The sequence below is a fragment of the Oryzias latipes genome, chromosome 23, assembly GCF_053564925.1.
Source record: "Oryzias latipes strain Hd-rR chromosome 23, Olatipes_Hd-rR_3.1".
Lineage (NCBI taxonomy): Eukaryota > Metazoa > Chordata > Actinopteri > Beloniformes > Adrianichthyidae > Oryzias > Oryzias latipes.
Window position 1 is genome coordinate 24,833,275 of NC_136259.1, and position 24,780 is coordinate 24,858,054.

The following is a 24,780-nucleotide window of genomic DNA, read 5'->3' on the forward strand; positions in this document are numbered from 1 at the left end:
CTTGATGCTCAGGAAATGGCGCCACACTCAAGTTTATGATCCCATTTGGTCATTTATCATCACTTTACTTGATAAGCCTTTTGTAGGGTAATCTCCAAAATACATCTAAACTAGTAAATTAGTTTGTTCCTGTTTGCTTTAATCGGTCTTTTATTCAGATGAGCAAAGTTTTTCTGACAGCACTTTTCTTACATGATAAAGCAATACAATTTGGATTAAACCACTGGTCTGCAGGCGAACTAATAGTTACCTGGTTATCGTTTAACTTTTCTGCTTCTTCATAAGAACATGAATGTTTTTATGTTTGTTTTAAAGTAGCTCATTCAAAGCTCCTACCAAAAAAACAGGAAAAAACAATCTTTTTTTAACACTCCTTGTTTAAAATTTTTAAAAAGAAACATGTAAAACACGCGTCTGTGTTGGCCAGAGCTTCTCCGAAGTGTTTCCCCTCCTTCAAACGTTCCATCTGTAATCAACAACGCTTAAACCGCTTTGTGAAATCCATCGTCCACAGACAATGAGCGAGCAGAGAGATATCGACCTCACAATCAGAACAGAGTCAACCACATGAATTAAACCTTGGAGATATGAGGCAGATAGCTGGGGGGGGGGTTAGCAGTTTAAAAATAGTGTGCGCAATGTGTATTGTCATTTTCCTCATTATTTCTCCAACTTCCAGGATTGGTGTGGATAAACAACCCAGATTGTGGGCTTGCCAGCGATTGGTTCCTGCAAGCTTATTTAGCTAAAAGGTTTGTCTGATTGGCCCGCATGAGACAATGGCTTGTGCAAACAGCCACAGGGCTCTGGACAGTCGACCAACATAGCAGTCCCTTTGTTAGGAAGGAGCTGCTCTTCACTCTATGCAGTCAGTGCATGCATGAACACACACTCACTGGTTGCACTTACAGACGGAGTTAAAGTGGGTTTTACGGCGTACAGCTGGAAATGAGGGAGTATCTCAGCCAGTAAGCTGTCCTAGGAAGCTAAAAGTTAAATTAGGTTTAAGATATATATTGTAAGCCAACATGCTTCATTGGTTCATTGGATACTCTAAATTGCCCCTTAGGTGTGAATGTGAGAGTGCATGGGTGTGTGATTTGTGGCCCTGCAGACTGGCGACCTATCCAGGATGTTCCCTGCCTTTGCCAACGAGGAGCCCAGTGACCCCAAAAGGGATGACACTGGTTTAGAAGAGGAATGAATGAATAGCAAACAATGCAATAAACTACAAATTTATCAAATTTGACATACAGCATCCGATCAAAGTTTCTTCATCTGGTGCCAATCTTTACATAACGTAGATTTTGGGTTGCAGAAGATTTTTTTTTTTTTTGTTAAAATCAGCCTGGAGTCTTTGTGAAGTAGCAGAAAACTCTGCATCACAAAGCTGGATGTTTAATACATGATGAATCCTTGTTTATTATGTTTAAAAAAAAAGTTTGGTTTAAACTCACTAATGAAACTGGCACATTGGTTCCAGAGACTACAGTTCCATTTGGTTAAAGTTTTGATATAAATGTCTGGAATAAAAATTCTAATTTGTGTGAAACGACAAGTATTGTTGCCGTCCAATACATTTTACTTATTTCCATTTGTCTTTGACATTAAAACGGACAGTGATTCATGCCCTAACAATAAAATATAAAGCGTACTCATAATATAGATAAGAAATATATAAAGGGCTTCAATGGACTTTTTGCCTTTACTGCTTTACATTTACCTAAAAATGCTTTTTAAATAAATAAAGGAGTTACAGACCATGTATGCTAAAAGTTGCTGCTGAGCAACACTATAATTCAAAATTATGTTTTTAAAGAATAAAATACATTTATGTTAAAAATACAAAACATTTTAAGCTTGTTAGTAATCACAATGTTAAAATTTATGTTGAATTTGCTAAAACACCGCTGTAATACCTGGAAACTAAACAATATTGAGTAACATTAAAACAAAGAAAAAGAAAAACAAAACAAGCGGAACAAAAACTGAATCATATGTGAAAAACGAAGCTGAAACTTCAATAAAATTATGTTTGCTAAATTTACAACACAACAGAACAAAACAAAGAGCAAACAAACTCTGCAAAAGCTCACATAATTAAATCATGAAGGTTTTTTTTGAGTTTTTCACATGTTCTTGTAGCATTTTTCTCATAATGGACGATGTTTCGTCCTTGCTTTGTGAGGAGCTGTAAGCTAGCGGGACAGAGTGTGAACAAAGGGATCATTGGACAAAAACGGAGGCTTAATTCCCATCGCATCTCAGAGGAAAGTTCCTGATGAACTCCCGTCGCTCTGTAGAAAGCATGTTCTAGAAAACAACGGCTTTTTTGATTTAGGCTGAAAACTACATTATCATTTAAAAAAAAAAAAAAAAAGGCTGGGCCTGCTTTTACAATAGATAAAAAGATGATTGGAAGTAGGACTTTAATGTTCTATGCAAAGGCTGGACAGGTTAAGTAAAATTTTGCACATGTTAGGATCATCTGTTAAACTGTGGAGAAGCAAACAAGTCTTAAAGCTTTATACTACATCTTTTTAAAATTTAGATTTTAAAACTGATATTTCTGAAGAACTCAAGCAGCTCCAGTTTGGTGACCCAGAACAGACCAAACCAAGAAAACCATTCTTAACATGCTGCACGCTCTAACAAATTTTGAGATAACCATCATTAATCAAACCTTTTATTTTTCATTTTTAAACTTTAATGTAATGTGATGTACACACGTTACACATATGTAACATCATATACCTCAAAGTCTTGAGCAGACCACGTTTCTCTGTCCTGGAGCGACTCCAGGACAGAAATCAAACCTGTTCAAGATTAGTAATTTTTTTCTTACTTTATCGGTTTTCTTTCCATTAATTATGTTTAAGCCCAGGTCTTTCGTACAGCAGAAGACTTACCTTTAAGTTTGTACTTCTCACCGTCCTCTTCTCCCCAGCTGCTCTTCCCCTTCTGGCCTCTGATATGAAGGCAGCAGAATTATGATCATATTGATTCACATTCTTATCATTAAACTTTTGGGATTTTTGTCTACATTTTAGTTAAAAAAGTAAAAGAAAAAAAAACTGTTTCTTTATCTCTAATTATCCAAAAATAAAGTTATAAGAACTGGTGACAACACTTGTTTTTTTTTCACTTTAGGGTCAATAAATATTTTACAAAATTAAGTCTTGAGGAAAAAAGAAACACATACGGACACAGAAATCTGTTGGTTTTATTAAGTCCTCATTTAAAAAAAAAAAACTAAAGTTTCTAGATTAAGCTAAATGTGATCCGTTTCAAGTAAAATATAAGTCTAAACTTTAAAAACTGTTTAAAAACATATAAAGAACCGAAAACTGGAAATATGCGTACATTTAAAAGAAGTAAAAAATATATAAAATGGAGTAAGTATTTGTGAAACCAAGATGGAACAAACAAATACAGAATACACTAAAAGCCAAATCAATTTATTAAACAAATGCAGTAAAGAAAAAGCCATTCAAATAGCATTTATTTATATATTTTTATACAAAACAAAATTGATAGTAATTGGAATTTATTTATCTGTTTGTTTAGCTTTTAGGAATATATTATTGGGAAAATATATAGTTATCATACTTATGATGCATTTTAATTCAGTTGCTTTTGTCTTTTACTAATACTATACTTGGCTTGTGTGAAACTTTAGAAATAGCTAGAATAGCCACAACAAATAAAAATAAAAACTTTCCATTAACTTAAGCACAATAATTAGGTTAAAAAAAGTCATTTAACAACCCAACATTTCTAAAACCTATAATGTTCGTATATCTTCTCACAAAAACGCATATTTGTAGTTAGTACTACTAAAAGCAAAACTTAAGTAACAAGTAGCAGCTGCAGAATGTTAGCATAACAAACGTTAGCTTACCTAGCATAGCCATTCGATTTTCTCTTTGATGCTTCTTGGAATCATCCAAAAACCTTCAGTGTCGCTATAGAATTGAAAGAAGTTCGTTCTAATTATATTTTACTGTAAAACTATCAGTCTACATAAAAACACATCTGTGTTTGTTTAAGTTTTGCTGCGCATTCTCTTCGCTCCGCCATACTGACATTTAAAAGGCGCCCCTTTTTTTCAAAGAACTTTATTGACAAACGTTTTTTTTTCTCCATGACGTCATGAAGTCAGAAACCGGAAATGAAAATCAAAAGTGCTAGGAAAATTTGATTTACATGTACAGTTTTTTGTTCTTTGTTTTTTTTTTACTTTATGTCATGAAATAAAATAAAATAAAATAATAAAAATTTTAAAAATCTTAACTCCAAAGAGAAAAATGTTCTAATGTATCGCCTGTACTTTTTGTAGTGAAAGTGTCGCTTGATGAGTGTTTGCTAAAGTAACTGGCTGTTCAATTATTGATGGAAAGAACCAAATGCAACAGTTTTAATTAATTATATGCAATTTTTATGCAGCCTTATTAATATATAATTCACTTTTTTGTTAATCGGACAAAAATAAGCATTTCTGAAAAGGGGGCCTTTATCAATATAGGAAAGTGAAAGGGTTAGCAGAACAAGTTGTTGTTCCTTTTTTAATTTCAAAGTCCCACTCAGATGAAAACTGTGTTTTTGATGTTTTTAACGTGTTCTTGTGGCATTTTAAGGTTTTACAAATAAAATTAAGCTCAAAACTTCATTTCTGAGTATTTCTTTATTTAAATTGGTTTGAACCCAGATCAAAAGACAAAAATGCCTTAAGAAAAATATTGTATTTGTGGCTCCAAAAATACCCTGGTCAGCCCACAAGCTCCCTGTTCTGTTCCCTTCTGATGCATCTACCCTGTCTAGGACTAGATCCATGTGCGTCTTGGTTTTCCTCATTTAGAATCTGGATGAAAACTGTAGATTCCAATATTGATGATCCTTTTCTTATTATTTATTTTTTATTTTTGTCACTTTCTTTTATTGTATTTTTAACACACAGTTGAAACAGACACACATATTTGACAAATTGCAAAAGGACATTAAAAATGTAAAACAAATCTGCAACATAAAACAGAGCAAAAATAACACAGCAGTTTGCCTTGGCTGTACAAGTAAGTCTTTGGAACAGTCTTCATGGAAGAGTCCTTATGATGTGTATAATCTATTTCTCCCACTGTTCTTGGAAACGTTCTCCCTGAGTTCCTGTCACATGATCCAGCAGTTCAGTCACATTTCTTTCCTTCACAATTTTTTCCCATTCCTGCTGAGTCGGTGTTATGGGAATGATCTACGTTAGTGTCTGCACGTTTTCTCCAACGTGGCTGAGGCACCGGCGTCTGCTCATTTGTGATTTGGGGTGTCATAAAACGTCTGATTGCAGTTTCCCAATGATGCAGTCTCCAAAACTGCTCATTATTTTTTGTTGCACCGGTGATGTCATAGCTGTCATAAGCTAGAGAGAACACGGATGAATAGTTGGGTCACGGGAAGTGGGGGTGGAGTTAGTCTTTGCCAACAGTCCCACCTACAACTCAAAGGTGAATTTCTGATGAAATCCTACCACTCTGCAGAAACTATGTCCTAGGAAGCAACACAGGTTTTTTTTTTTTGGCTAAAAAAGGCATAATAATAATCAAAAGACAACTGGGAACGCTTTTAAAAAGAGATCAAAAGATGATCGGACTGAGTCTTTAGACAAACTTTTCATGCAAAGACCGCATTTATACCTAAAACTTCACCTTTTTGAAGATATGACTCACAGAGATTTGTCAAAAATATCAACTTTTAGCTTATTTAGATAAAGGTAATTAGCTTAGCCCTGATATAAACCAAATGCAATGCAATGCAGCCTCCTGAAACAGGCCTTTGCAAGCGCTGCCAAGATCATGTCATCAAACATAGTTTAACTAGTGCGTGTTCCCTGGCAGAGGAGCCAGATGAACAGCACACAAACACCTGTCTGCTCCACTTCTCTGTGGATTTGTGATGCCGCTGAGATGTGCCAGGCAGCTATCAGTCGACTGCCGCCCAGCTCAGGTGATTTGGCTGCGTGTTCCGCTCCGTGTGAAGAGCTGCCGAAGCTTTAGAACGGGGTCGGGTAAATCCCAGTGACAGTTTGTGGATGCAAGCCCATGCAAATGTGCAGCAGAGGTTTTGACAGGAGATGTTCAGTTTTGCCTGGGGGCTGGGAGAGATGGCTGTCCGTTATCCTGGGCCAAGATGGGACGGCCCTGTAAAATGTACCCACAGAGCCCTGAAGTGGAGATCAGTGAACCTAGACAGAACCTGAAGGTGCTGAGAGAAGGAAAGTGAAGTAAAGAGATGTTATACATTTAAAAACAGAATGGAGCAATTTGTCATATTTCAGATCAACCATTCCAAATGCCTTTCCATTATTCTCTGGGGGCACAGATTGCTTTATCTCCCATTTTTTGGCATTAGGATAACGTACACAGCTAGTTTGTATCTTTATTATTTATCTTTTTATGCTAATTGAAACTAACTACAGAAACAAATGTGAGATAGTGTTGGACTTTGACTTAGGTTAATCAGATCATAATAAAATTTAAATGTAACAAATACAGAAGATGCAAAAAAGTGCAGGGATCACTTGACTCAGATCAGGTCGGAGTTCATGATTCAACCGTGAGGAAGAGACTTGTAGACAAACAAGGATCCATGGAAGAGCGTTACGAACCGGGGTTGAGAAAGTACAAAGGCGCAGAGACGAAGAGGAGGCAGAAGGTTCCATATGGTGTCAATACAGCACCTAAAGAATTGCGCAGCAAAACAGTAAAACCGCGCATCACAAATCTGAGAATCAAAATTCATAAATTGAAAACCAAAACCCATAATTTGCAACCAAAAGCTATAACCAAAGCACAATCCTATTTCTCAGTTCCCGATTTGTTTTCTCGCCATTCTGAAATCCTGTTTTTGAGTTGCAGTTTTATTTCGAAATTGTCTTTTTTGAGTTGCGCTTTTGATTCTGAAACCTGTCGACACATAAAAACATCGACATGTCCGTCAAGGGGAGGGGAGGCGGGACATCCCCACATCCAGAAGCTCATAGGCTACCGAACAACACAGAGTCTTACGTCAACAGACCAGTTTAGAATGTGCCGGTAAGTTTTTCATGTTTTCAAATCTTTTACTATATTAAAATATCAATCGTGTACTTTATGTAACCAGAGGACGCCAGCACAGTCAGATGAGGAGCTCCACCAGTAGCTGTTGTGAAAAAAGATGTTAGAAAGTAAGACGTTGCATGACAAACTATCACCATTGTTCTCCCGTGTTAGCATGCTAGCTAACTAAATAGCGGCATTTCCAGCTCTTTTCTTGACTTTCATGGATTAAACAAAGTCACTTTTTTACCACAGTATGTGTCAGGATGGGTTAGTAAAGTAACAAAACTACAAATCAAAAACCAGTGCTTAAGCAGACAAACCAAAACTTGAAACACTCATAACACTCGAAACAGGGGAAGACCATATTAACAAACTATACAACAGCACAGGAGGAAGGGAAAGACAAGACTTAAATACACACAGACAAGACGAGACACAGGTGAACACAATCAGGGCAGATGGGGAAAAGGTCAAACTTGAAACCAACACAAAACAGGAAATCCTACAAAATAAAACAGGAAGTTACCTCAAAGCATCACAGAACAAAAAACAACTAGAACACAAAAGCAAAGAAACCAAGACCGTGACAGAAGTGTTCACGAGAAACAAGCTGGTGAGCAACAACACAAAGAAACATCTGGATCCTCTCCAAAACATCTGGACAAATGTTCCATGTATTGGTGGGATACAAAAGGAACTCTACATAGGTGTGGGTCCTGTTCCATCTGAACTTGAAGTCTCACTTTAATCATCTTTTGATCTATATTCAAAGCGTTCCCATTGGCCTTTTAATCATGGTGATGCTGTTTTAAGCCAAAACGTAAAAAACCTGTCGTTTTTAGAACTTAGTTTCTGCAGAGCGGCTGGAGTTCATCAACAATCCCCCTTCCCGTCACCCATCTATTTACACGCTCTCCCACTAGCTTACAGCCCCTCACACCCTCAACCTTAACTCTAGCGGTGCAACAAAAATGGCGAGCAAATTCTGAGCCATCCAGCTGTACAGTTTAGAGCCAGATTCCAGCTCAGACAAGGAAAACAAAAACGTTCATGGATCTGTTTGTCTGCAAGTGGACGCATCAGAATGGAGCAGAGCAGGAAGCTTGTGGCCCGCCCAGCGTATTTTCCATGTCACTATCACAATCTTTTTCATTTTTCATCTGCATCTTATTCACAACGACTTGAATAAAGAAATACACAGAAATGCAGTTTAGAGATTGATTCTTTTTAACATATGTCCTCCGTCATCAGAAAGATGCCACAAGAACATTTTAAAAACACGTTTTTAGGAGCTGGTCTTAAACCAACACATAATTTTGGGAAAATAAATGTTTTAGCTGCTTTGATAGAACTTCTGTGCTCTTGAAAACTCACCATTAGTACATGAGAACTCAGGTTCTGTAAGACAATGATCATAATGGTTCTAAAAGTTTAACTCGTAATGGATCAATTTGTCTTTTTAAAGTTAAAATCTGGTTGACATTGTGTTTCATGGTTTGACTAACAACCCATTTCTCCTCATTAATCAGTTTAAAATCTCCGTTCGGATCAAGTTACTGTTGTTTTCCATGAACACTTCCTGTTGGTCTGAAAGGTTGTGACAAATGTGTAAAAAAACACAATAAAAGCGTGTGTTTGCAGCACTTAGAGGTCCATAGCAAACATCCACTTCTGTTCATGTTTTGGGCCAACAAAGAAGCTCAGAGATGTTTCTACATTTCGATCATTTCTTTCAGAATTCTAAGCAGCCGTTCTGATATTGCGAACACACAAACATGTTGCTAAATTCATTTTTTTAAAACAGACGTTTCTGCATTTTTATGCAGAGAATTTCAGGTAAATTACAAGGGTTTAAAAAAAATTAAATGATGTAAAAATGTGTGTAATATCACGCTGAATGACTTTTAAAGAAAGCTCCTGCTATCATCAAGAAGGCATTTTGTGCCTCTGGGCTCATTTTGTATTATTGCAGCTGCCTTAACATTGCACAACTGTAACAAGTCATTTTCAGTCATTTTTAGAGTAACGTGACTGACGCCTAGCCTGAGCTGACTTTGGTGCATTGTCATGCACACTCTGCACACACTATCGCCCCCTACAGCAGTGGAGTCAAACTGAACCGAACTGTTGTTGTTTTTAAAAGAGCTTTGGCGCAGTTGTAACCTAATGACACAAAAACTCAAACAGCCTTGGGCACTGCAGCCATTCCATTGTATTAAAAACCTGAACAAGGGGGTTGTATGCAAATGGCTTTTTACTTCTGCTTACCTCCAACTGTTTTCACGTCGATGCTCTCAAGCTGTTGACCAATTTCACCCTGCAACTTTCCCTGAAGTGAGCATTCCCCAGTCCACCTCGTTTAACCCAAATCCTTCTTGCCACACCTCAACCTTTCCCTTAAACGCTTCACCTCTGACATTTTCCACTGTCTCCAGCCATCACTCTCTCATTCCTTTGGCCGTCATGACTGGGCTTCTTTACATGCCCACGCCTCTTTTCAAAGCGAATCACTTGAATTTAGACTGTGAGGTAGGCTCGGCAGTGGCTCTGACTCCACCAGATCCAAGCCTGTTGATGTGTACATAACAGGGAATCGTTGCCTCTGTAGTGTGTGTATGTTTGTGTGTGTGTGTGGGAGGGCAGGGTTTAGGCACGTTGTCTGCGAGGCCGTCCAAGAAGCTTCAGGGCACCCCAGTAAAAGAGATAATTATCTTTTATCTGCTGTGTTGTGACGGGAGATTATGGTTCAAATTTACGATTGTTAAGGAGACAATGCAGCACGAGTCAGCTCTTCTCAAAGTGGCAAGGGGGTCTTGAACATGTGAGAGAACTCCCACATTGTCTGAGAAGCCCTTTCCTCATGTTTCAGGGGCTTTAGGTCTTAATAACAAAGGGAAACAGATCAGGCAAAGGGTGCTTTACATCGATACACAAATCCCACAATGATTTTTTTGGGTGTATTTCTTCTGGTTTTATAACTCAAAAATCCTCATTACGACCTGAAATATGATTATGAAAACACAGAAACCTGAAAATGCAGAGACTTTAAAGGCAGGTGGGCTATTTTGAATTAAAGCATAAAGTTAGCCAAGCTCTCGATTAGTTTTGCCTCGGTAAATAAAAGTGGCCTCGGTCACTGTTATTACTGTCTGTTTTTTCAAATTTGCTTTTATTCCTTTAGCATTTTGTTGCAACCAAAAGAGACTCGATGAATCCAAAAACGCAGCGATTAGCCTGCCAATTTTGTGTCTTAAATTAAAAATGGAAAACTTAACTTTTAAATCATTGCTAAGAATAAAAAGGTTGCAGGCTAAAATTGGGCAAACCCGTACGGGACATGAAATTCAAAGGTCGTAAAATTTGAGCATTGATGTTCATGCGCACTTCTTGGGGCATGCCGCACGCAAAAGGTCGCAGTGAATCCGCACAACACACAGGCGAATTTTTCCTTTATTCAACCCCCCCCAAAATCCTGCAGACTCCACAGGGGGCCTGTCAGTGCCGTTAACTCGATAAGAGCGCACTCCTTGACGATGCAAGAAACTGGACAATCGGAGTGTAGTTTGTGTGGACATCCTATATCACATGCACACCCTGTGTGTGCAGCATTTAAGTGTGGTCAGCCAGGAGCCAGTACCCACAACAAACTAAAGGCTAGAGTGTGCTATAAGGACAACATACGACAAGATTACCCATCATAAGTTCGACAAACTTCAATTACCCTGACAAATACTTCCCGATACACTTACCACACACTTGACAATGGTACGTTCCATTTTCACGACGTCCCTTGAGGTGGTTGTACAAGCCTTGAAAAACATCTGTGCTCCTCTTAAGATGCACCCACTCCTCTTCACGACCTTCCATGGACCTGGACAACCCCAAAATTAGACGCAGCAGCCCACAGGCTAAAGCCTCCGTCATATGCGCCCGTATGGGTGCATATGACGAAGGTGGAATCTGGTTAAGAAAACATTGGTTAGTCTCCCAAAAAGAATTGAATTCTTGTTGTCCAACCACAGTTTGATTGATTTATCTGATTGACAACAAAAATTTTGTCATTTTCCTGAGCAGGTATCGTTCCATTCAAACATTCTAGAGGATATTTTGTGATGTCATCTCACAGAATTGTGGGCTGCACACAATGGCACAATTCATTCATGCATGTGGGGGTTCAGCTAGTGTTGATCATTTCCCATTAACCCTTGTGCTATCTTAGATGACCCCCCCCCTTACATTGACGTGTTCTCCCTACCATGACAAAGGTGGATGGAGGTGGAAAGATTTCATTTAATCCATGGACACCAGTGAAGATCACAAATCATTGAAGAAAAAAGGTTCAGAGCACTGTCTAGTGGGTCTAGATGACCCAACTCCCAATGGTAAAGTGCCTAGGACAGCACAAGGGTTAATCTAATAAAACTAAACTTACTGTCAGAACTTTGGTGTCACCAACTATCAACCCAGAACGTTGATATCTGCCCCAGCTTTGGTGTTTAGCTACTAAAGGCCTCTTAGATTTGATGAGTGGATGGTTGTTGGAGTTGTCCATGTCCTTGTGACAAGAGCGATCACAGCAACCAAACGAATGGTCAACGGTAAATGGCGTATATTTTTGTACTGCTTTTCTGCCTTCCTTGAAGGCCCAAAGTGTTTTCCAGTCCCAGTCCCAACACACATCCACACACTGACGCCAACCCATAACCACCAGAGGCAATATAGGGTTTAGTGTCTTGCCCAAGGACACTTCAACACATAGCGGGAACCAAACCTGCAATCTTTCAATCAATCGAACTGTACTTGGTTTGCCATGAGAAGTCCTGGAACAGATCCTTTACTGGTGTGACTCTGGACCTTCCAGAGTCACCAGTCAAAGAGCGACATGATGTAAAGACTCATCTTCATGCTACGTTCACAACGGGCTCGGAAATATGTGTTTGAGCCTTTGACCAATGAAATGTATATCAGTCATTATTCCGTTTTATTCCGTTTTATCCCTTCCTGGAGCCTATCACCAGCCGCTTGTGGTCGCCAGTCTATCATACACCCATGCACTATCCCATTCACACAATTTAGAGTCACCAATTAACCAATGAAGCATGTTTTTGGACGGTGGGAGGAAGCCGGAGTCAGAGAAAATCCACGTATGCACGGGGAGAGCATGCTAACTCCATACAGAAAGGTCCCCCATTGGTATTCTGGTCCCTCAGCCGGGACTTGAACCGGGGTCCTTTTTGCTGTGAAGAGCGCTAACCACTGTTCCACAGTGCAGCCATGAAATGTCTATGTAAATTCAAAATTCTAACGTTTAAGCATCGCTAAGACTCAGGCTACACTTACAAAACCAGTTGAACTTTGACCAATCAGGGACTCAGAGATTGTAGTGACGTATGGATGCCGTCCTTTTGGAGACACGGAAGTGCAACCGTTAGAAAATTGATATTCACACCAGACCTCAGTGTGTTCACAGTATGATCACAGCTAATAAACAGCTAATCTCATAAACTCATTTTCTTGGATGCCAGGAAGATCAGGAATAACACAATCCTTGGAACTCTTGGAATCACATCTGCTCAACAAAAACAGAAAGTGGGAAAAGGTGGACGTTTTTATTAAAGATGCAATGATTCACTTTCCCCGCAATTTGGTTCCAACTTTGATTTTTGGGTTTTGTTTTGGTTTAATATATGGTTGGCGTGTTACAAAATAACAACAAAAATTTCAGAATTCCGAAAAAACTCTTTTTTTGCAAATAAGCCAAAAGCAATGAAGAAAAACCCTTCAGTTGGCTCATACCAAGCACATTCCAATGTGATAAAATAACACTGAATATGTTAGATTTAGCACCACACACTTATTTGACACTTTTAATGTATACATATGTATGCGTATAACCTGTGCAGTAGGGATGCAACAATTCACTTTCCCCAGCAACAGTGTAACATTGGTTTTAAAGCAAGAATTATGGCGTCCCTAGTATTTATGAGCCATGGACATGAAAAAATATGATGGTTGGCTTTATGGAGCCACCATCAATCCAAATGGTCAAGAGGAGGTGATGGGGGGGGGGGGGGTATATATGCTGTGGTAAAACCTGAGGACATTCAGAACTTCTTAAAACTTTGATTCAAGCTGCTCTGGTGTGGAAAACTCTTAGGCTTTGGTGGAATTTTGAGTACTTTGGGGGTTTGTTCTGAGTTTTACGTCATCTATGCATCAAGTTCTCACTCCTGCTTTTTGTCTGTAGTGTGTTTTCCAGTGAAAAATACTTGAAATTGAGTTTCTCCTGTTTGAGTCAGAAGAAAATGTGAAAAAAATTAATATTGGACAATTTTTTTCTACAAGGACTTTAGTGCTTTTTTGATTTAGGGAGCTTGCCTTTCATTTAAATCAGAATCAAACGGAGTTCATGTTTTTGGAGAGCTTCGGGTGAATCTGACGCGTCTCCGCCGCCGTCCTCTGTAAACGTCGTCAGAGCTGCTTCTGCAGACTCGTGTGGCCGTCTTTTCAGCTGTGCTGTTTTTGAATTTTGGGACAGGAGAAGCATCATTAGGCCACAAAACATAACCAGCTTCCCCACACATGACCACACTGACACAGATCGGTCCCTCGTCAAACCAGTATTACTAATTCGAGCCTCTGAATTTCGCACATGAAAAGAGAGCGGAGCGTACCTAAAGCGAGATGAAAAGTTTGACTGAAACCATAAGTATTGCAGAGAAGACTGTGGTGGAGCGTCTGACACATCCTGTTCGAATAAACTCCTGCTTCCTGTGGTGGGATGTTCATCGTTTTCAGCTCTGAGAGGACTTTTTTTCGCATGTCGTCTCCTTCATGACCCCGAGCTTGACCCAATAGCGACCAATGAGGATGGACCGCTGCAACGCAAATCCGTCATCATCCTCACCTGAAAGGCAAGAGGCAGAAGAGACACAGCTCCATCCTCACCTGAGACGGCCAAACATCTGAGAGAAGAAGGTCAGCCAGAGGCCAGGGGGGTCCCAGCACGGGGTCTAAGCTGCCCCCTCAATCCCTTCATATGCACACGGCTCCCGTTTTCATCCTGCCGCCCCGCTGACCTCCCTCTTAAAACACAGGAGCCAATCTCCCGATTGGTCACAGCGGCTCAAAAACAAATGATGTCAAATAGTTGACATCTGTTTGGCCTCCTCTGCAGCCCAGAACCAGACAGGTTCTGGGATTTTACACTTTTCTGCAGCTGAAGTCCAAACAATCATTTAGAGACGGGAAAAAAAAACATCTGTAAACCTTATGCTATCCTGGGCACTTTCACGTTGGGAGTTGGGTCATCTAGACCCACTATACAGTGCTCTGAACCTTTTTTCTTCAATGATTTGTGATCTTCACTGGTGTCCATAGATTACATGAAATCTTTCCACCTTTATCCACCTTTGTCATGGTAGGGAGAACAGGTCAATGTAAGGGGGGGGGGGTCATCTAAGATAGAACAAGGGTTAAGGTCATTTGCAGAAATGAAAAGGAACATAACAGTGTGGATGATGCAAAACAAAAGCTAGGATTAGTTGATCTACATTCCCGTCTTGTGATTCTTTATCTTTTATCAATGCCCTGAATCTTCTAAACTGTTTTTGTTGTTATTTTCTTAGTGATTAGTTTATGTCAGTTCACTGCAGATATTTGTCTCGGATGCAAACTGATGAACCCCCCCCACCCCCCCACCCCCAGCTTCATTTCACAGCCGCACTAGTCTGACTTGCCATCGAGGAGCATCACTGAAGTTTGGGGAAGCTGCGTCCACTCTGCAGGTTCTGCTTCTTTTTTTTCTTCCCCCTGCTGCTGAGCTCTCGAGGCGTTTTTTTTTTTTTTAAACTTTTCAGTCTGATCCTCCAACCTTTGTTTGTGGCGGTGGTGGGGGGGGGGGGGTAAACAGGACGAAGCAAACGCCGTCTTGATTTGCTCCTCCGTCGTTTATTTTGTGTCTTCCTGTTTGTGCTGGACTGACCGTCAGAGCTGGTCCTGCGAGCGGCGAGGCGGAGTTGGAAGCATCAAAGCTTGTGGTTGTAGAGGGCGTGTACGTGGGCGGGGTGCAAAAGAGACAGAAAAGACGGCCGCCGACCACAACGCTAGCATGTCAACAGAGATTAAACTAGTTTATTATTTTCAAAGAGGAAAAAAGAAGCAGTCATATTTTACACTAGTGATTATTATTAAATTTTTACAACTATTCAGTCTGCATAACATAAAGAAATAATTCAACATCTTTGCTTCTTTTGTATTTTTGGTACTCTGATTTTTATACATACAAATAACAAATACAGGAACTTTTTTCTCACAATGCATATAATCTGAGGGCAGGATGAAAGTCTTTGTGTGTGTGTGTGTGTGTGTGTGTGTGTGTGTGCACGTACGTGCATGTGAGCTTCAACACATCTGCCCGAGACTTATAGCACATCCAGAAAAATCAAATAAAATAATTTTGCAAAAAAAAGAAGAAGGAGAGAGACGGCTCTCTGCAAACTTAATGCAACACAATTCACGCAGGCGAATCCGAGGCCCACCCTTTCCAGAAAAGTCCCATCCTGCTGCGACTCGTACCCTTCTGGTCGTTAGCTGCCCACGGCCAAGTCTCCTTTTTTTTCTTAATTAAAAAGTCTTCATTTCATGTATTTCATACAATTTGTACAAATATATTCAGTTCCACCCCCCGCTCTCTTTAATACCCCAGTTTTGGGATAAATGGGGGCCCATGGGGGGGGGGGGGGGGGGTCCTGTTACACAGGTGAAGGGTGAGGTGGGTTCGAGGAGGATTTTGTACACAGATGGAGCTCCTTGTAGAAAAACTAAAATACAGCGGAGGGAAAAGGAGCCTTCAGATGGAGGTGTTTAAGCTGGGAGGGGGGGGGCTTAACCCATGGCTGTGACCATACTGGAGGGGTGGTGGGGGGCAAAGGGGAGGCTGGAGGAGGGGTGCATGGGTGTGGGGGTGGTCAGCATGTGGCCGGAGTGCGAGAAGGGCGGGAAGGAGGACATGTGGCGGGACAGGGCGGCCGGGCTGAAGGAGCTGCTCTTGTCCATCAGGCTTTTGGAGAAGTCGTCCATGCTGTCCTGGGACTTTTTGCTCTTCTTGGACTTGCTGGACATCTTCCTGTTCCGGGTCTGGATGCCCTCCTTCTTCATGGTCAGAGGTCGGTTAATCTGCTCTCAAAAGGGGACAGAAAAGATTTCACGTTAGCCGGTTTTCCCCCTTTCCCCGAGTGGCTGGTGGAAAAGCTTTTAAGAGTTCAGCGTTTAGACAGATCCAAAGATACACAACGGAGACCCGCGAGGAGATGCCTGGCTGTTTATACATGGGAGTCTGAGCTGGACTGTGTCAGAGCCAGGAGGGAGAGAAAGGAGGCTTGAGCCTGGATTACGAGTGAAGGATTCTTCCCCGGCGAAATGGGAGCAGGGATTTCTTCCCTCGGCTTTCTCTGCCCGCTTTTTGCTGACTACGCTCCACGCCGCGGAGCTCTGAAGCCAGCCGGGCCTGCTGTCTTTGATGCCGGCCTCCCCCCACGACATCAAACAAAAAGCCTCGCCAAAATGCTAGAGTCAATGACCGCCGCAGAGGGGGGGGGGGGGGGGGGGGGGGCGTGGACTCACATCCTCCTTCGCTGAAACCTCAAAGGTGTCAAAGCTCAGCAAGGTGGTGAAAAAAAACGAAAAAAGGAGACAAAAATCTGGATTTCATCAAAATGAGATTGTGTGACGATTAAACTGAGACTGAAATCGGATCAAAATAAATAATCATTAAACTGCAGCGTTTAGAAATAAATGTGGGGGCGTTTGTGACCCATTAAGCATTAATTGTATTATTATTATTATTATTATTGTGCTACAATTACATTTTTTGCCTGAAATCCAGTTTGCTGAAAGGTTCTACTGGAGAAAAAGCAGAAATAAAAACAGGGCCTAGAAATTAGTGGAATTAAAATTAATACCCCCCCCTCCACACACACACACACATTCGTAGATCTTATTTAATATTCATATCCAGAGCAGCCATAGTTCACTAAGGTTTTGCACATTTTAAATTCCCTCCTGCTGCCAATGAATCACATTAATTCTGTTATCTGTCTGCTCCGGAAAGTCAGATGAGGAGTCTGGATGGGATTCGGAGAAATGAAAAAAATAATAATAAAAGGGCGGGGGTGGGTGGGAGGGGGGGGGCTTTGACTTACATTGTGCAGTTTGAAGTAGAGGCCGCAGGCGTTGCACACCGGGTCCCCGTTGGCGTTTCTCCGCCACAGCGTCGTCGTTGTCGTCTGGCAGTTGGCGCAGGACGTCCCCGCCCGCCTGGCTGCAGACTGCAGAAAAGAGGCCAAAAGACAAACAAACACGTCAATACAAAACGGAAGGAAACGTCACCTGAAGAAATGAGCCAATCAGGATGGAAGACATCATCTTTTAAAGGAGGAAACAGGGAGAAGAAGGTCGTGATAAAAGATTTCTTTTCTTTTTTTGCAAACAAATCCAGATGTTTTTTTAACAAAGAGACTAAACAACACAAATATGACAGAAGACACAAAACGGATTCTTCATCTTTAAATCTGTAAATCTGAAAATACATCGCGTGAAGAGAGCGCGCGGGACCACCTTATCTCGCCAAAGGATTCCCAATTGCGCGCGCGTGGCGGCCTAACAACCCTGAAATAAAGCTGAGCTGTCAATCATCCGCTGAAGATTTCCTCCAGAAACACAAATATTCACAAACATGCAGAGATGGCGCAGGCGCACTAAGATCTTGCTCTTTCCTGGGGAGTCGAGGCTTCAAGTTTTTTTTTTAATTGAAAAAAGGGGGGAAGTGGGGGCTTCTTTAGATTTTAAAGGAAGGGGGGGGGGCCCTACTGCTCCTGTAAATTAAGGTTGCATGAATACCTGCACAGAAATGCAACCAACAAAAAAATGCTGCTATTAGAGAGGATGGTGTTTTTGTGCGCGTGAGGCTGCAGCTGCGCGTTAAGCTGCAGCTGCAGAAAAACACCCATGCGCGCGACAATTTCCACAAATCATAAATATATTTAAAAAAAAATAAAAAGGCAAAAGAGAAACGGTGCAGTTTTGCTAAGGTAGTATCTGAAAGCAGAGACCTGCACTTGTCGAGTCAATTTCCTGCAGCTAATACTTCTTCCTGGAGAGGGGGGGAAGAACAGACACAGAGAGAGACGGAAACGTCATCAGCTGGAGGGAAATGTCAGGTGGTTGGGGGGGGGACATACCAGCCGCCGCTTGGGCTTGATGAGAGGGCGATTCTGCCCGTTCATCTTGTGATACAGGCCGCAGGCGTTACACAGATAGTGACCCGTACCGTCCCGCCTCCACAGCGGCGTCGACGTGGCCCCGCAGTTGACGCACTCCCGGCCTTCTGCATGCGGGAACACAGGGACAGACACGATCAAAAACCCACGCATCAACAACAACACATTAAAAAAATGCAGAAAAATAAACATATATCAGAATAAATGTGAGAAGGTCCATAAAAACAATTTATTTATTTCTTTATTTTTTATCTCAGCAACCGATTATTTTTTCATAATTAAAAAAACAACAACAGATTTGTTGTTAAAGCGCACGCCGTTTTTCCTGTGTTAGCATGTTACTGCTTTTCGGGGGAGGGGGTGGGGGGTGAAAGTGAAACAACAGTCACGCTCGTGCACGCCCATGACGAAACCCAGGTCCACGCAGCGCGCCTGTGTGATCACATAAGCGTTTTCACGCACTTCCCTCTTTATTTTTCACGCTGCAGTTTTTTCTCAAAAAAAAAGAAGAAAAAAAGAGCAAAAAGACAGGAAGAAGAAAAAGAAGAAGAAACAGGCCGGCACTTGCATGCAGCGCTCTGGTTTTGGCACAGAAGAGGAGAGTTTTGAAACCCAACCAACCAGGAACTGATCCAGTTTTTAGTGCTTTTTATTCCGCAATATTTAAATTACAAAACATAAATTTACTTTTTTAAAGTACATTTTACTTTTAAAATTATAAAATACCTTCAAAATGTTGCAATGAAGAGTTTTTTTTTAGTTAAAACGTCTCTTTCGTTGTTCACAAAAGAGTCCCGCAAACACCCGCCTGTCTCCCCGCGCGCTGCGCCGCCGCGACGCTCGCGCTTCGTTCGTCCGGTTGCTCCGCCGCTGGGTAAACAATGCAACTGTGGCGCGCGATGGCCTGACAGTAATGGGATTACTTAAACACATAAACGGAGGGCAGACTTCCTTTCTGCGTGCCTGAGCGCGCGCAGGAAAATTCAGGAGGGACGGAAAAACATTTGGTTTCTAAATTAATTTCTATTTTTGGATTTCCCCTAATTTAAATTTAAAAAATAGGATAAAATGTAAAGATATTAACAAGAAAATGAACTAAAACCTATAAAATAAATTAAATTAAATATTTGCTATGATCAGAAAACGTTTTGAATATTTTTGAATTTATTGGAATTGTTGTTCTGTGAGTTGCTGACGCTGCGCCTGTTCAAAATTGTTCACCAGCAGTTGTTCGTTTGTGGGAGAATTTTTCTGTTTGGGCCTTTTTTTGTTTTATCTTTAATTTATTTTTATAGACTGAACAAGTGTCGAGGCTGTAAATCTGGGGAATCATGTTAGATCAAAAGGGAATGTAATAAAGCGCACGCCTACCTGAACAGGACCTTGTTTTTGGTCTTGTTTTGGAACCATAACTAGAAGATGACCCACCTATCAGGCCACTCGGTGGGAAGAGGCCTGGCCCGTATTCATAGGGTGGGTATGGGGCGATGGGGTGGTGGGCAGAGGCTGACCCTGCTCCGATTGACGCCACGCTCCGGCTGTGTGCGGATTCGAGTTTCATACTGTCGGCCAGGGTCACCTGGTACTTTATGCACTCTTTGTCCTCCTGGCGCCCGGAGCTGCTGGAGCCCGGGGTGGAGATGCCTGGATCCGGGGACACGTCTTTGGGAGGGGTCGGGGGAAACGTGAAGAGGTGCGGGCTGGAGTGGCCCGTGGACAGGGAGGTGGAGGAAGCCGGGGGGTAGACGGACAGGCTGGCCGGGGATCCGTGGTGCAGCGGGTTCTTGGGGAAGGGACTCAGGTTCCAGGGTGAGCTGCTGTGGTGGGGGCCGATTCCTTTGCTCCCCTCGAGCCAGGGCAGGGAGCTGGGCAGCAGGGAGGGACGGCACACCTGGCTACCTGCGGCGGAGGAGATGTCAAATGCAGATCACAATCACTGAACCGGCGAGAGGCCCCCAAACGGCGCATTTTACGCACCAGCTCAAGGTTTATTTTACCAAAAAACAAAACAAAAAAAAAAACACGTTTGAAAATCCTTTGGAGATCAGGAAGTCATGGCACAGCGTCAGGTATACCCATACCCAAATTACGCACAGTTGCTTTGTTATGAAATGTGAAAAATGGAAAGAACCAAAAGAGCTGACTTACTGTGCGGAGGTGGAGGATACCTCTGGACGGCCCGGACTGAGTTTCCATAATAAGGAGAAACGTGGTTCCCCTGTCCATCGATATTAAAGATTACATCCACATCTTCAGGCAGCTGGTACTGCGGGTCCATGTATGAGTGGCCGAGGCCCGGGTGATGGGAGCCGGGATGCTGCTCGTTCAGCACCGCCGGATGGTGGCTCATCCACCGCGGCTGATCCGCGCTCACTTCCATCGCCTTCTCTGCGTCTTCTGCCTCTTCAGCAAATGTTCATGTGCGCCGCAGCAGCCGCGCGCAGCTACGAGACCAGAAAAATCCCTTTGCGATAAATCCACAGCCGGGTTTCGAAAAACCTGGAGACAGAGGGCACAGTTTCAGAGCTCGTGCGGGTCTCTGGGCTCAGTTCGCGTGCAGCACCGCGCGTCGCTTCGCTTCACTTCGGCTTTTTACGAACATCTACACGTGAGGCGAAGGTGTCACAGAAATCCGTCCAAAAATAAAGTAAGGAAAAGGTCCGGTCCCAGCAGAACTCCAGATCTTGCTCGCCTCTCACAAACAGATGACTGTCTCGGCCCGGTTCAGCCCGTGTGCAGCGCGCAGCTTCAGCAACTTAAACTCTCTGATCAAATCTGAGTTGGTGCGCAGTTGAAGCCCTCTCCATTAACTCCTCTTTCTGCCCCCCCTCTGTCACTCTCTCTCTCCTGTGTGCCCTGTAGCTCTCTCACTCTTTTTTTTTTTTTTTACAGTGAAGGCATTCTTTCAGGATGGCGCCAGGCGGCTCAATGCTCGCAGACAGCTGCGGCGCGACGCAACTTAAGGAGGGTCCGTCAGTGTCATCAGCTAGGGGAGGGGCCTGCCTTAATTGAGTGAAGCTTGTTGAGGGAGGGGGTACCGGAGAGATGCAGAAGTGCTGACTTTAAACGTTTCGTTTGTAAAATAATTTTTTGTTTAAACATATTTTTTAAAATTATCATCCAAACTTTGTTAAAATCATTTTTCTTTGACGCACATAAAAGAGGGCGGAAGGCTGCAGAAGGAGCCTGTTGCTCAGAGGCCCTCTGGCAGCTCTGCGGCTCTTAAATTTGGGGCAGTGCGTCCTCTCGCGGTAACAGGCAGATTACTCATTTTTAAAATGCGCGCGACCAAGTCTCCAAACTCTCCAAAAAAAGAAAGAAAGCGTACTTTTCTGACTGTGCGCCTTTTGCTGTTTTAGTCAAACTAATAGTTTGTGGTTAAAATGATCTCTTTTTTTGGCGTGTGAGTGGCACTGGATGTGACGTCACGTCCTTGTGCCCAAAGCCAGGAAATGAAAGCCTCTTGTCGCGGGAGCGCGCACGCTGTGGCACCCACGTCAGGTGAAGGAGAGTGGATCAGAGTGAGATTGAACCAGCCCGCGGCCCCATTTGACGCCTCCATCTTCAATTATTCCCACACGCGCGCGCAGAAATGCTTTTTATTAGTTGTTTTGTGGCACGTGGGGGTTGCAAATTAATTTTGTTTACTAATAAACAAAAAATTATAGGATTACAGTAAAATTAGAAATATTTTTATCCTATTAAATCAATTTGTGCTTCATTTTGGTTTATTGAAGGCCTCCAAAATTTCATTTGACGTGGACTCTGTGCTCGGTCCAGTTTGATTCAAACAAAAAATATATGTATATATTTTTTTTTGAAGCTTTGTAAGTCGGAACCGGATAGAAGATTCTTCTGCTGCCAAAATCTGATTTAGTGGTCTGTCCGCGTGCGCGTGTGCTTGCTTTAAATAAAAGTTTCCTTCCGTCAGCTGATGAATACAAGGTTAGGGGAGATAAAAATCTAAAGAGAAAAAAACCAACATCACTCAAAGAGGATTAAAAAAATTACAGTAAAAGCACAAGTTAAAAACGATCTAATTTTGCGTTTTTACGCAGAACAATTTTCGCTTCTGGATCAACATTTTTGCGCATATTTTTTAGATTTGAAATTTAGGAAAATGTTTCAAATTTAGAGAAAAAGAGGCGGAATTTTTTAGATAGCTGTAAAGCGACTTAAAAGACACAAAAAGTGAATTATTTTACGGGTTGGGGAGTCTTTCATGCATTTCGAAACCGCCGTGGCACCGCAGGTAATCTATTTGTTCCATCATCCTGAGTCATCTGTGTCCTGCAGATCTTTTCAAGAAAAAGGCTGCAGTTCTGTCAGCATGAGAACCGAGCCGACTTCTCAGAACAAAACTGGGGGTGAAAGTCTGCGCGGGTTCCTAGAATGATTTCAAACAAACAGAATAAATTATTTTCTGTTTTCTTTCAGGGAACGAAACAAAAAAAAGCTACGTAAATGTGTCATTTTTCCCACAAAGTAATTTGTTACATTGTTTAAGTCAGCAGACACATTTTCAGGGTTCATTTGTGTCGTTCAAATTTTGCGTTTAAGTTCAAAGCTGCAGAAAAAAAAGCATATTTATTATTGTGAAAATGTGGGCTCGTGCCCTTCTCCCGCGCGCACTCACATATTAATTTGCCTCTTGATTCTCTTCTCTGCGCCACATGAAGACATCGACGCGGACATGATGGAGGGAGCCGTGGTGGCTCCTCTTTCCGCCCCCCTCCTCCTCCTCCTCCTCCTCCCCGCGCGCAAAGGTAATCAGATCGATTTCACGGCTTCACGAGATTCTGTCGGAACCCGCGCGACGTAATGGCTCGTTAAAGTCTCTCATTTTTGCGTTTTTTTAGAAGGGGGGAGGGGGTAATTGTTGAAATAATGAAGGACATAGACGAGAGTTGTATTATTATTTTTTTAAGAGTGGGTGGGGGGACGGCAACAATGGCGGCGGCTTTAACACAGAAATCCGATCAGGAGGTAAAACGTTATTATTAATAATCTGGATCGATACTATCGGCAGCGAACATCAGACATGCAGAGCCGCCGCGCGGAGGATGCGCGCGGGACTTTCACAGGCAAACGTTTACTGACCTGGTGTGGACGCTGTACGGCGCGAGGCTCTTCCGTTTCCTTCCCCTGCAGATGTGGAGAAAGTGGGACATGGAGGTGGGGGGCCGGGGGCCTTTAGGGGAGAGGAGAGCTGCTGCTGCTGCTGCTGCTGCAGGAGGAGGAGGAGAAGGTGCGCGCGCCCGCGGGCCCGGAGTCACATCATCATCTTCGAAAAGTCACCGCCAGGAGAAGCGCGAGCACGCACAGGCTACCGGGGCACGGGTGCACGCGCGCACGGGCCAAACCATAGGCGGCCTGATAGACTCGCGGCTCTTCCAGCTCCGCGTACAGAGCGCGCGGCAGCAGCAGCCACTCCTCTTTGTTTTTATTTATTATTTACATTTGAACTCCCCTCCCACCCCCACCCCCCCAGTTTCACAAATTCTGCGCAAATCGCATCTGACGCAAAATTGAACACAGAGGAGGCTCAAAAACTGATCACTAGCAACCCTGCGCGCCTGCGTGCGCATACGTGCGTGTGTGTGGTGGGAGGGATCAATTTAGGTAGTAAATAAAATATAATTACGCAGATTTTTTTTAGGTTGCGGGTGGGGGGGTTTGAATCCCTCCCTGATTTAATAATCTGCTGTTATTGATAAACGCGGATGGATTTGACGCATCAAAACCAGATTATTTAGATTCTCAAATGTCTTTTTATTTTGGTGAAATTGATTCTGAAATCATCCATTTAAAACCTGTCGCTCCCGCGCGCGCGGCGTGGTCCTCTGCCTCCACAGGAGCGGAGCGTGCGCAGAGGCCAACCCCCCCCGTCAAAGGAGCGCCTCCAAATTCTGATTTTTGTCCTTTTTTTTTTTTTTTTGCAGTAAAACATCATTTCTGAGACAAACCGCGGCCAGAAAGGAGGCGTTATCTATTTATTTCTTTCACTGCCCCCTCCTCTCTAAAATATAAATATATATATGTGCACGTGTGTTTTATTTTAAAATATTAGGTGGGGAGAATGCTGAACGAGTCCGCTCTTATCTGCTCCCTTCAGGATCACAGAAGCTGATTAAGAAAGAAGTCAGAGCCAACGCCGGATTCATAATGATTCGGAATAATGAATCCTTATCTCCCCTCTGCAGATTATCAGCCTTTCAGCGCGCCATGTTTTGTTACACGGGATAATTTATTGCATCTAATACATCACAATGAATCTGATGGGGGGGGGGGGGGCTCAAATGCTCCCTTTCTAAAATGGTAAAACATGTTTAAAAAGGTGCAGGAGGAGGGATGGAGGGAGGGGGGTGGATCAGATAAATAAAAATAAAAATCTACTTTAATTAGTTTGTTAG

At 42.4% G+C, this 24,780-nt stretch overlaps 2 protein-coding genes across 17 annotated transcripts in view; both read right to left on the reverse strand.

Moving 5' to 3' along the window:
• The window catches only part of LOC111946946 (uncharacterized), a 508,119-nt gene extending 504,008 nt beyond the window's left edge, over window positions 1–4,111 (reverse strand). For all 11 annotated transcript variants that reach the window (XR_013653695.1, XR_013653696.1, XR_013653694.1 and 8 more), the window contains exons 1-2: window positions 3,902–4,111; window positions 2,910–2,968 (exon numbers count right to left, since the gene is read on the reverse strand). The gene's annotated coding sequence lies outside the window, so the exon portion shown is untranslated. The remainder of the gene's footprint in view (window positions 1–2,909; window positions 2,969–3,901) is intronic.
• Window positions 4,112–15,194: 11,083 nt separating this feature from the next.
• Window positions 15,195–23,786, reverse strand: gata3 (GATA binding protein 3). 6 transcript variants are annotated; one of them, XM_023952073.2, is made up of 7 exons: window positions 23,468–23,786; window positions 20,516–20,866; window positions 19,739–20,266; window positions 18,418–18,474; window positions 18,200–18,240; window positions 17,291–17,416; window positions 15,195–16,265 (listed from the first exon to the last, which is right to left on the reverse strand). In XM_023952073.2, the coding sequence occupies exons 2-7, from the start codon at window positions 20,745–20,747 to the stop codon at window positions 15,975–15,977; spliced, it is 1,275 nt and encodes a 424-aa protein (XP_023807841.1). In that variant the 5' UTR covers window positions 20,748–20,866; window positions 23,468–23,786; the 3' UTR covers window positions 15,195–15,974.
• Window positions 23,787–24,780: the final 994 nt, after the last annotated feature.